The 12,482-nt window shown below is 43.6% G+C and overlaps 1 protein-coding gene across 5 annotated transcripts in view; it reads right to left on the bottom strand.

Annotated features, from left to right (window-relative positions):
• PI4KA (phosphatidylinositol 4-kinase alpha) overlaps window positions 1-12,482 on the bottom strand; it is a 120,669-nt gene that overhangs the window by 88,169 nt on the left and 20,018 nt on the right. For all 5 annotated transcript variants that reach the window (XM_063454477.1, XM_063454476.1, XM_063454475.1 and 2 more), the window contains exons 2-5: window positions 8,385-8,501; window positions 6,654-6,747; window positions 4,930-5,018; window positions 1,021-1,093 (exon numbers count right to left, since the gene is read on the bottom strand). In XM_063454477.1, the coding sequence (XP_063310547.1) occupies window positions 1,021-1,093; window positions 4,930-5,018; window positions 6,654-6,747; window positions 8,385-8,501 (373 nt within the window). The remainder of the gene's footprint in view (window positions 1-1,020; window positions 1,094-4,929; window positions 5,019-6,653; window positions 6,748-8,384; window positions 8,502-12,482) is intronic.

A 12,482-nucleotide genomic window follows, 5' to 3' on the forward strand; every position in this document is an offset into this window, starting at 1 on the left:
ATCTGCCTGGCAGTTGCGGTTTGAAAATAAAGGTTGTTGCTGTTTGTACTAATATAGAAGCTGGTTGTCTCTTTCCTTGCTTTAACTATCCAAGATCTGCTTTAATGTGAATACCGGTGGATAAAGGGACTCCAAGCCCAGGTCAGAACACTTAGCATAGTAATCAGCTGTGCAAGTTAGTGGAAGTACCCACTGACGACATTAGCCCGTATCGTCACAAAGACCTATTAGGAGAGAAGTTACAATAATCCATGCGGGAAATTACTAGAACATGGACAAGCTCCTTAGTAGCATCGGATGCGGGGCGGATGCGGGCTATGTTTTTAAGGTGGAATTGACAGGATTTGGTAACATACTTGATTCTGGCCTCACATTTGAGCCTCACATCCAGTCTAACGCTAAGACAGCGCATTTTCAAGGATGGACTGATGTGGATATCACTCACTTGAAGGGAGAGTGAAAGAGGAGGATCAGTATTAGGAGAAGAAAAGACAAGGAGCTCAGTTTTAGAGAGATTGAGTTTCAGAAAGCGGGAGGACATCCAGTCAGAGTTGGAAGAAAGGCAAGCAGTGGCACGTTGCAGGACGGCAGGGGAGAGGTCTGGGGTGGAGAGGTATATCTGAGTGTCATCAGTGTACAGGTAGTATTGGAATCCAAATTAGGTAATACATTTGCCAAGAGAGACAGTATAAAGAGAAAATAAAAGGGGACCAAGTACAGAGCCTTAGAGGACTCCAACAGAGACAGGAAGAAGGGAGGAGGTATCATTAGAAAAGTAGTTTGCCACAGACCGTGGTTCCCCCAAGAATCTGGCAAGGTCCTTTGCTCAGCATATTGCTACTGTAGCTTCAACCCAGAACCAGGGAGTGGCACCATAAAAATTACTGCAATACTACCTTGTTGTTATGATGCTTTAATTGCCCCTATCTTTTAAAGATTGTGTTAGAATGCAGACAGAACAATGCTGAGAAAATAAGTCGCACAGAAGATTTTTAACAATGGGTAGAGAATATAGCATACCTTTATCTTGAGCCTGTGGTGACTGACACATTCCAAGCAGACATTGCATCACATCCAGTACAGTCTCTAATATCTAAGTACGAAAAAATAAATAAACAAATAATAAGCAAAATATATATAAAAACAAGCAATTTCCAGCCATTTTGTGGCTATGTTTTTCTAACTTAAGAAAATCTGTAGTATCAGATTTCCCAAAATGGTCTATGATCTTTATATATGGTCAATCATAGGCCCGAGCATGTTAGAAAACATAATTAAAATTAACACTTAAAGAGTTACTCTAATGCATTGAAGGAGTGTCTCCAAAATAAATCCTTTACTGAAAACTTGCATGTAAGGCAAAAATTTACATGCCCAGGAAAACAACTTGAAAAAACAACTTAACATTTTTTTTATTTTTATTTTTTTTAAAGTACCTGGTAACTATAGCAATAAATCCATGTGCCAAATTTCATTAACACCAAATCAGCAGATTCTAAATATTGCAGGCATAACATCTAAATAACTAATCATTCTATTCTGCTTAAATTAATTCAGCAGAAAGTCACGCATTAGTTCTTTTATAGGCAGAACATTTAATCCCTGGCGTTTTGCTTGTAAGGTAAGAGACATGTAGGGCCGGCATGTCCTATAGGCGACTTTGGCAGTCGCCTCGGGCGCACTGGCCCGGGGGTGGGGCGCAAGTTTCAAGTGACCTGGCAGGATGGAAGCACACATCGCTCCCCATCACTCTGTGTAGTGTGGCCAGGCGGCGCGGACCGCAGTACAGGAGCTACCTGTACCTGGCCGTACTGAAAGGAAGTGTTCACTGAGAGAGCACTTCATTTCAGACTGGCCAGGTACAGGAAGCTCCTGTACCGTGGTCTACGCCGCCCGGCCACGCTACTCAGTGGTAGGAGGCACAACCGGGAAGGGGTGGGAAATGGCACTAATGGACATTGGGGGGGATGGGAGAGGAGGATAGACCACAAAGGGACACTGGGGGGGGGGGGTGTTTGGGGGGAGACCACAAAAGGACACTGGGGGGGTGGGTGTTTGGGGGAGACCACTAAGGGAGAGGGGAGCAGGGTGAAGAGATCACTAAGGGAGAGGGGAGCAGGGTGAAGAGATCACTAAGGGAGAGGGGAGCAGGGTGAAGAGATCACTAAGGGAGAGGGGAGCAGGGTGAAGAGATCACTAAGGGAGAGGGGAGCAGGGTGAAGAGATCACTAAGGGAGAGGGGAGCAGGGTGAAGAGATCACTAAGGGAGAGGGGAGCAGGGTGAAGAGATCACTAAGGGAGAGGGGAGCAGGGGAGATCACTAAGGGAGAGGGGAGCAGGGTGAAGAGATCACTAAGGGAGAGGGGAGCAGGGGAGATCACTAAGGGAGAGGGGAGCAGGGTGAAGAGATCACTAAGGGAGAGGGGAGCAGGGGAGATCACTAAGGGAGAGGGGAGCAGGGGAGATCACTAAGGGAGAGGGGAGCAGGGGGGGGATCACCAAGGGAGTGGGGAGCAGGGGAGATCACTAAGGGAGAGGGGAGCAGGGAGGGATCACCAAGGGAGAGGGGAGCAGGGGGGGATCACCAAGGGAGAGGGGAGCAGAGGAGATCACTAAGGGAGTGGGGAGAGGAGATCACTAAGGGAGTGGGGAGAGGAGATCACTAAGGGAGTGGGGAGAGGAGATCACTAAGGGAGTGGGGAGAGGAGATCACTAAGGGAGTGGGGAGAGGAGATCACTAAGGGAGTGGGGAGAGGAGATCACTAAGGGAGTGGGGAGAGGAGATCACTAAGGGAGTGGGGAGAGGAGATCACTAAGGGAGTGGGGAGAGGAGATCACTAAGGGAGTGGGGAGAGGAGATCACTAAGGGAGTGGGGAGAGGAGATCACTAAGGGAGTGGGGAGAGGAGATCACTAAGGGAGTGGGGAGAGGAGATCACTAAGGGAGTGGGGAGAGGAGATCACTAAGGGAGTGGGGAGAGGAGATCACTAAGGGCGTGGGGAGAGGAGATCACTAAGGGCGTGGGGAGAGGAGATCACTAAGGGCGTGGGGAGAGGAGATCACTAAGGGCGTGGGGAGGGGAGAGCACTAAGGGACAGGAGGGGAGAGCACTAAGGGACAGGAGGGGAGAGCACTAAGGGACAGGAGGGGAGAGCACTAAGGGACAGGAGGGGAGAGCACTAAGGGACAGGAGGGGAGAGCACTAAGGGACAGGAGGGGAGAGCACTAGGGGACAGGAGGGGAGAGCACTAAGGGACAGGAGGGGAGAGCACTAAGGGACAGGAGGGGAGAGCACTAAGGGACAGGAGGGGAGAGCACTAAGGGACAGGAGGGGAGAGCACTAAGGGACAGGAGGGGAGAGCACTAAGGGACAGGAGGGGAGAGCACTAAGGGACAGGAGGGGAGAGCACTAAGGGACAGGAGGGGAGAGCACTAAGGGACAGGAGGGGAGAGCACTAAGGGACAGGAGGGGAGAGCACTAAGGGACAGGAGGGGAGAGCACTAAGGGACAGGAGGGGAGAGCACTAAGGGACAGGAGGGGAGAGCACTAAGGGACAGGAGGGGAGAGCACTAAGGGACAGGAGGGGAGAGCACTAAGGGACAGGAGGGGAGAGCACTAAGGGACAGGAGGGGAGAGCACTAAGGGACAGGAGGGGAGAGCACTAAGGGACAGGAGGGGAGAGCACTAAGGGACAGGAGGGGAGAGCACTAAGGGACAGGAGGGGAGAGCACTAAGGGACAGGAGGGGAGAGCACTAAGGGACAGGAGGGGAGAGCACTAAGGGACAGGAGGGGAGAGCACTAAGGGACAGGAGGGGAGAGCACTAAGGGACAGGAGGGGAGAGCACTAAGGGACAGGAGGGGAGAGCACTAAGGGACAGGAGGGGAGAGCACTAAGGGACAGGACGGGAGAGCACTAAGGGACAGGACGGGAGAGCACTAAGGGACAGGACGGGAGAGCACTAAGGGACATGAGGGGAGGGGAGAGCACTAAGGGACATGAGGGGAGGGGAGAGCATTAAGGGACAGGAGGGGAGAGCACTACGGGACAGGAGGGGACGGGAGAGCACTAAGGGAGGGGAGGGGAGAATACTAGGGGACCGGAGGGGAGGGGGACCAAACAAAATGGAGCTCCTTCCTGTTCATTGTTTTTGTGAGCACTGCCTCCAGAGAGCCTGTTTTAACACCAGACCAGTAGAGCCAGACTGCAGCCTGAGCCCATCAACATCCTTTTATTAGTGGCACGAATTCTTAATTTACCTCACATTAAAAGGCCTTTTTAGTCGCCAGAACCATCTACAGCTTGATGTAGTGGTTCTGGTGTCTATACCCTGCCCTGCAAGCTTTTTAATGTAAACACACTGTCTTTTCAGGGAAAAGACACTGTGTGCAGCACTGGCGTTGGCTCATATGGCAGATCATTTGGGTGGGGCATTGTGATTGGGGGGTGCAAATATTTGTTAGCCTAGGATGGCAAAAATCCTTGCTCAAGCCATTTGTGAGGCAGGTGTTAGTGCGGAGCCAGACCAGCTTCAACATCCTGATTGAGGATAGTGATCTGCTCCTTGCTAAACTTGAAAACAATCACTACAAACTTAACAAACACTAGCCTCGGTCAGTCAAGAGTCGGTTAACTGCAAGTGTTCCATAATGCAAAAAACTGTTCTTCTCTCTAGTGTTTGGAAGGCTACAGAATAAGTCTCATAAAGTTGACTGATGGTCTATTCATCTTTCGGGTATGGACTGCCAACAGCCAGTATCTCCTGCCTACACACCCTATTGATATGGGATGTCAGTTATGGACACCGTAGGCACAAAACATATAAGGCAAGAGTTCACACATATTTAAATGATGGGTACAATAGTGTGCTCTTAGTTTTAAGGTAAAGGACAATGCACAAGTTCACAGGCTGTAAGAGGATTCACTTACCTGACTCCTATAGCACAGATCCCTGTGTGCAACATCTGATAGTAAGGTCACTAGACAGAAACTAAATATCTCTGCCACAGAAAGTGTACCTGTAGAAAAAAATAAATAAAACACACCAGTAAAACGGTATGTTTATGAACAAGACTATTTCAAGGGGAATCAGCTGATGAACTCTCTATTTTGTATAAAAATTACTATTTTACAGAGATACACTAGAGCTAGACTGGATGGTACCAATATGTGGTTATGCATCAGCAGACGCACTCAAGACCGTGCATGATAGTAGGTAATGTGCATTACATCTTTCAACAGAAAAGTTAGTGATTGACTAGAATGCAGCGCAACAAGTTTACAAGCAGCACTTAAACCATTGAGTAAAGTTATTGAAGATAAAACGTTAAGCCTTAAGAATACCTAAAGATTCCATACAGCTACATTTCATGCATTAATAAAATAATCAGTAACTTAAAGAAGTTTGTTTTCTGCATGCTTCTTATGGGCATCATAAAGACGAAATTCATTAGATGGCAGACAAATACCACCACATATATATACACATAGAATAAAATAAATATAAATGTGTGCGTAATAGTCCCAATATATAGTGGATTCCAATAGGCTGATGGAGACTTGATACTGTCCATTTGGCATATTCTATATATATATTTTATTTGTACTAATAAAGGAATATTGCCCTTTTCACCATACATTTGCCATATACCTTTTATTCTATTTTTTACCTTTAATTTCAAAAAAAAAAATTTTTTTAAATTATACGTTATACGTCAACCTGGTTATACGTCATTTTGGAGCCGACAATTGTTCAAAGAATCCTAGGTGGGGATCAAACCACCCACGCCATCAAAGTGAGCAGTATATCTTGCTCATTTAAATGTGAGTACGTCCTTTACTTTTAAGTTTTATTTTTATTCTATATACAGTGAGCACTATATTTTCTCTCTCTTTTACATCGAGGAACTACCTACATCTATGTCCCGCCAGTGGGGGGTAAAACGCCACTGAATGCTGATTACACTTGAGCAAGTATATGCTCTTGCATAGGTGAGTAATATACCTCCCCCTACATCTAACTTTATTTTATATATTTTTTTATACAGTGAGCACTATATTTTATCTCTCTTTTACTTCGAGGAACTACTTACATCTATGTCCCGCCAGTGGGGGGGTAAAACGCCACTGAACGCTGATTACACTCGAGCTAGTATATGCTCCTGCATAGGTGAGTGAAATACCTCCCCCTACATCCACTCTATTTTATCTACATCTATACAGCCTGCACTATTGGAGTCTATTTGTCTTTTTATTTACATGATCATCATTGAGTCAAGACTACCTACACCATAGAAGACTCAGCCTTCCATCTACTACAGTATCAAGTCTCCATCAGCCTATTGGAATCCACTATATATTGGGACTATTACGCACACATTTATATTTATTTTATTCTATGTGTATATATATGAGAGTAAACTACATATTTATTTCTCTTTTTATTGGATTATTTTAGTATAGCGCAACCTATTATTCTGTTTTTGCCACATTCTTCCTTGAGGATATTAGAGGGAACCTCATACCCATAGGTTGCAGCTTTCTTTCTGTTTCTTTTCCTTTAGACCACCCAGCGCTGATCCTTGAAACCCTTTTTTAAATACCACCACATGCATGCCGCAAGTGTCTTGGGATGGACAAAAAGAGTGACTTACCTTTGCCCTTCCGTGCATTACTTTCTTCTATCCATACCACCTTCGGTAAACCTCTTAATAGCCTCAGAAGGTAAGGGACCACGTTGTCTTTATGCTAAAAATCAGAACAGGTTCACGTGAAGAACAGGCAGTTTTATATTGAAAAGAAACAAAATTAATCTTGTTCTTCCCTCATTTTTTAATCCCTTTCAATTGTAAATGTGAAGTTACCTCTTCACTTTATTTGTGGAAAATATGCATTTCCTATTATATAAAATGTATGTATTCTTAAATTACTCATATAAATAAGAACAAAGAACCGATCAAAAACCACACAAGAAGAGATCTACTTCTGCATGAGTGATTTTCAAAAGATGTCCAGGGAATGGTTCCAAAAACAAACATAGCAAACTGGGAAAGCCTGAACTGAATAGATTGTCATTTTAATAATCAAACTACATAATAAATTGTATGGTACATTATTTATAACGGTAGAAGACTTTTATCCACTCAACTACAAGCCAAGGCCTCTAACCTACATTTCACTTTACATGTGCAAGTAACAAACGACATTTAAAGAGTATGTAACTGTAAGAATAAGAAAATACTATGTTTTTGAGATTTTGTAAATTTATACAAAACAATTGTTCACTAAAGTGAGAATTAACAGGAATTGACATAGAATTTAAATTTTAAGGCAAAAATAGCCACACTGACAACAAAATTAACTAGAGGACTTTTTTGGTTATTTTGACATACATTTTGACATTGAATTTCTGCAAATTCTCACTTTATGAAGTTACAATTGAAAACAGCTATAAAACAAGTACACTGATCAGCCACAGCATTAAAACCATCTGCTTAATATCGTGTAAGGCAAAACAGCGCTAAAGTGTCGAGGCATGGAAATTACAAGAAATCTGAACGTGTCCTGTGGTATCTGGCACCAAGACATTAGCAGCTGATTTTTTTTTTAAGTCCTGCAAGTTGTGAGGTGGTGCCTCCATAGATCGGATTTCATGTTCCAACACATCCCACAGATAATCAATTGGTTTGAGATCTGGGCAATTTGGAGTCCAAGGCAACACCTTGAACTCTTTGTCATGTTCCTCAAATAATTCCTGAACAATTTATGCAGTGTTGCAGGGTGCATTATCCTGCTGATATAGGTCACTACCATCAAGGAACACCATTGTCATGAACAGGTGTACATGATTTGTAACAATTTCTAGGTAGGACACATGAATGACAGGACCCAAGGCTTCCCAGCAGAAGTTTGCTTCCACTGTCCCACAGTGCATCCTGCAAATTAAAACAATTTACATAATAACACTAATTTCTACACATATTTATCCTACCTCCTACACCAAATAGATTACACTATATTGGGACCACCCATCACTCGAAACACAGATATACCGTACATTCTTAGGCACGGATTATACTGCCCAGGTGCACAAAAGTATAGCTAATTGATAGCTCTAAAGACAGTAAGTGTATCTCCTACTCACATTTGAAATAGTACACTACATGCCGGTTGTATTTTGTAAAAAAAACGAAATTTGTCTTTTTGAATACTTAACACCCAAGGCGCTACTCCATCTTCTAATTGATTACATCATACTTTAGACCGGAAAAGAGTCTCTGGTGTGAGTTGTTGAGCTGCCTTCTAAATTCAACTAAAAACACTAGAAACCTACCACTTCTATAGTTATATACAATGAAAAGGTCTATGGCGGGAAACATTATTACCTGAAGATCTGATTCCACCAGAAAGATACCCAAAGCAATGAGTGCATCTCTGCGCCTCTCATCCAGCTGGAACACTCCATGGAAATCCACAGGGCACATACACAGTAGTTTCTGTACCTGCAAAAATAAGAACAAAATGCCTTGTAAAAAAAAAAAAAAAAAACTTTTGCTAAACATTTTTGATATGATAAAACAGGTTTTTAAAGTTAACAAAAAGGAACTTGAATTGACTCTGGTAAAAGTTAAAGAGTACTAGAATACATTAACTATTTCATTAAAAGGGACCATCATCATCAAAATCAAACAAGGTCCATAGGGTAAGTATACAAATTTTATCTATAAATTGTTGGATAAATTAAGAGCAAATGTAAGGGGAAATATTTCATTGTAATCTAAGTATTTGATGATGGCACCTCCAAGATACCAGCCACAATGAATGAGGGAGTATTCCATTTTCTGCAACCAACCATTAAAAAAAAAAAAAAAAACTAACTATATATTAAGTGTCCATTAAAATCGCTAAAATACAAGTCACAATATTTGACAGATTCCTTTTAATTTTTATGTTCACATGACCCAATACCCTATTTTCTCTAACGGGACGTTTCAATTTAAATTACCTATAATATTATTCTGAACAACAGGTTCAAGTTGGCATCTCATAATTTTTCTATCCTTTCTACTCTCCCCATCCCAGTGTCCCTATAATTTCTTGTGGAACTATATGTTAACTTCGAGTCTACCTGCTGGGCATTATCTTTTCCACAATGTGCCTTATTTGCTAGTATTCATTTATCATTCAGCATTTTGTTTTAGACGATAGGCAAATGTCACATGTCTGTACATTTCGCAGTTTTACTGAATAAAAATTAAATTTACATTAAAAAGACACAGAAAAGACTATCTACTTATATTGGACTATACATTGATCACAAAAAATAAATACATGACAAGCACTCCAAAGTAAAAACATGAAGATGAACAGGTCATTGCTAAAAATAAATAAGACAAATATTGGGTGTTCCATAAAGAACAAGCATACAAAACATTTTTTAAATGGTATCTTACCCAAGGCCAATTGTTTCAGATGCAGAAACTCACCACGGATACCTACTGGAAGAACTGTGGTAATAGGGGTACCTTTACATATCTATGGTGGCCTTGCCCACAGAAACTCTTTATGGGACCAAGTTGCAAGCTTAACCTCCCAGATACTTCAACAACAATCCCAGTTGACCCATGGATTTGGTAGTTAACTAACCGTTAGAAGACCTTGCACAAGCTCGGAAAATTTGTTGTTTAAAATCGCATTATCTTTTATCAAGAGCTATTGCTCAGAGATGGGGGTAGCTTAGGTATGGGAATGGTTAAACTTACAGTTTTAGTTCACAACACCTATGAGCAATTTTATAGTCTAGACTCTAGGGCCTATGTATGACCACATGTAAAATGCCAAAATATCACCACAGCAAGACCCTGTGTCTTCCATTACGCCCCCCTTGCCTCCTAAATGTATACCTTTCATTACAGTTATACCCCTTCCCACTCTTGTAAATTGTGGTTTCCGTAATTTTTTTTTTAGCATACCAATCTCATACCTAAGCGAAGGATACATTGTAAAATCCCTGATAATAGATGGAATGAGGTTGGGTATTATGAGGACACTATGGCTTTAAGTATACTCTAACTTCTAGTTTGCAGGTTTTTGACCTGTATATACTTCGCTTTCATTTGGTTTTTATATTATTGTTTTATCTTGTTTACTATTTTGATAGCACCTTGGAGGTTGGAGATCATGCTACATTATGGGAACACTGTATCCTTTAAAGGGAATGAAATTCGAGCAATACACCGTGTACCAGCAGGTAACTATAAAAAACTGAGAACAAAACAGTTAGAAGGTTTATAAAACCTTTAACAGGGGGGCGGAGCCTGACTGCTGAACAGATCAGACATGTTTTGTCTGAGCTCCAGGATCTGGGCCAGAGAATCGGAGCCAACTCAGTGCCACGAGCAGCAACCGACCCAAAACTGCAACCAAACTGCCCACAAGATGGACACACACACACGGTGATACCAATCATGCCACGGTATGGCACCGGAGTAACCCGTCCAAGACCTGGGGCCTACACGAGCTTGAGCTGGGGAAAGACGGCCGCTCCCCCCAGGTCTCCGAACGGCATCCTGCGATCCCCCCTCTCCCCCCTTTGGACCGGTGGGGGTTATCCCAGTCCCCACGGGCGACCACCAATGTTGTTTGCCGTGCTCAAATGCACGCTGGGCCACAAAGCATAGCCCACAGGCACTCCAAAATGGCGGACAGCCCGCAACCACGCGGACATGAGAAAAAAGACCCACCAGGTACTGCAGGGCCCGCCAAGGGGAAGAGCCGGTTGGTAGACGACACAAGCCCTCACGACGGGTCAGCAACTTACCACAAACGGCAACAAACACCGGCAAGTACTCGCAAACCGCAAAGCAAAGGGCAGGAAATGAGGGGAACAAGCGCAACCACGTCACCTTGCCACAGGAGCCCTCCCAGACTGCAGCCGCCCAGAAGCTTCATTCTAGGAAACAGCAGACCCGGCAACACCCGCATCGAGATGCACAGTGACCCATACATGGGGAGGACAGCGGCTTTTAAAGGAAGCACTCACATCACAAGCTGCAGAAACAGACCCCCAGAAGTGCCCAACGCCCTAAGAAAAGCGCAAATGGACTTTGCTGCCAGGTCCCCTGCGGCCCTATGCGCCTACTTCCGAGACTAGGACCCGGCTCATGATGGACGTTGTTCCTGGACTCAAGATGGACATTAAAACACTGTCCCAGCCCTGCACACGCTGCAAATGACGGTACCCGCAGACACACACAGTAGGACATACATAGCAGCAAACCAGCACAATCAGTAGGCAAAACAACACATACATGTAACACAAGACAGTACCCACAGCAGACACACACAACTGCAGATAACTACAACGCACACAAGCCGCGATGAACCCAACAATTACTCACTATGTAGACCCGTCCAGGGTAGCGAAGGCAACCAACCCCACAGACCTCCACACATTCCAGAATGGCGCCCGAGGCAGACCAAGCCAGAGTTAAACAACCTTCCCCGTCGACACACTAGATATCACACACTCAGATGACTACAGCCTGTATATCTTTAACCATATGTCATACAAAATCTTGTGAAACCAAACGTAATCATAAGCTAAATAAGCTAAACCTGCTCTGATGCTACAATAGCTTAAGGTAGTTAAGCATGTGGTGCTTCCACTATATTCCCCGCTAGTCTCAAATTTGTTTTTGCAGCTGACACCCTCAGTCTTTAGACCATTACTGGTATGGCAGGAGGTGGCCTTTTGCACAATTAAAATGCATATCATGAATGATAGACTTGGATAGGAAGTTTTCATTCATGTAAATAATGCTTTAAACTGATTTTTTTTAGAGGACATATAATATTTTTTATTGAGATATTCTATGTGATCACAGAATGAAATCTAACAGTCTTCTATTTTTAGTGGCGTGTACACTAACATCAGGTATAAGAAAGTTGCTTCTCTAGATTGCCGTTATGCTGTGGAACGCACAGCCATGTTTTTTCCTTTCCGAATGTGGAACGCACGTCGATCATGTGACGAACTACCTAACACGTGACACAAGCGTGGCGTATGACGAATGCGGAAGTGGCCGGTGGTTTGAATGGACCCGGCTTTTTTCATTGCGGCAAAGCGGCTACACCTGAGGGGAAAACTCGGACGAATTGGAACCGCAGGATTAGAAGACACCCACTATTCCACCAATGACTTGAAGGGATTAGCCCTATATAAGATTTTTGTAATGTTAGCGTTTTAGGATGCGGATTGTTTTTATGTACCTGCTGAATGCCATTTACTGAAAGAGGTCCCTGAGGAAGTCCTTTTTGTATAAGGACGAAACGCGTAGGACCAGCATCTCTTCTAATCATTTTTTTTAATGATATTTTATTTATACCTTTTCCAAGTGAATAAATTGCCTTTAAAGTATTCCTTTTGGTTGCGGTTTTTGGATCTTCTTGCTGACCTGGATACCCTATTGGCCTATCACTTG

This window comes from Pelobates fuscus, chromosome 5, assembly GCF_036172605.1.
Source record: "Pelobates fuscus isolate aPelFus1 chromosome 5, aPelFus1.pri, whole genome shotgun sequence".
NCBI lineage: Eukaryota > Metazoa > Chordata > Amphibia > Anura > Pelobatidae > Pelobates > Pelobates fuscus.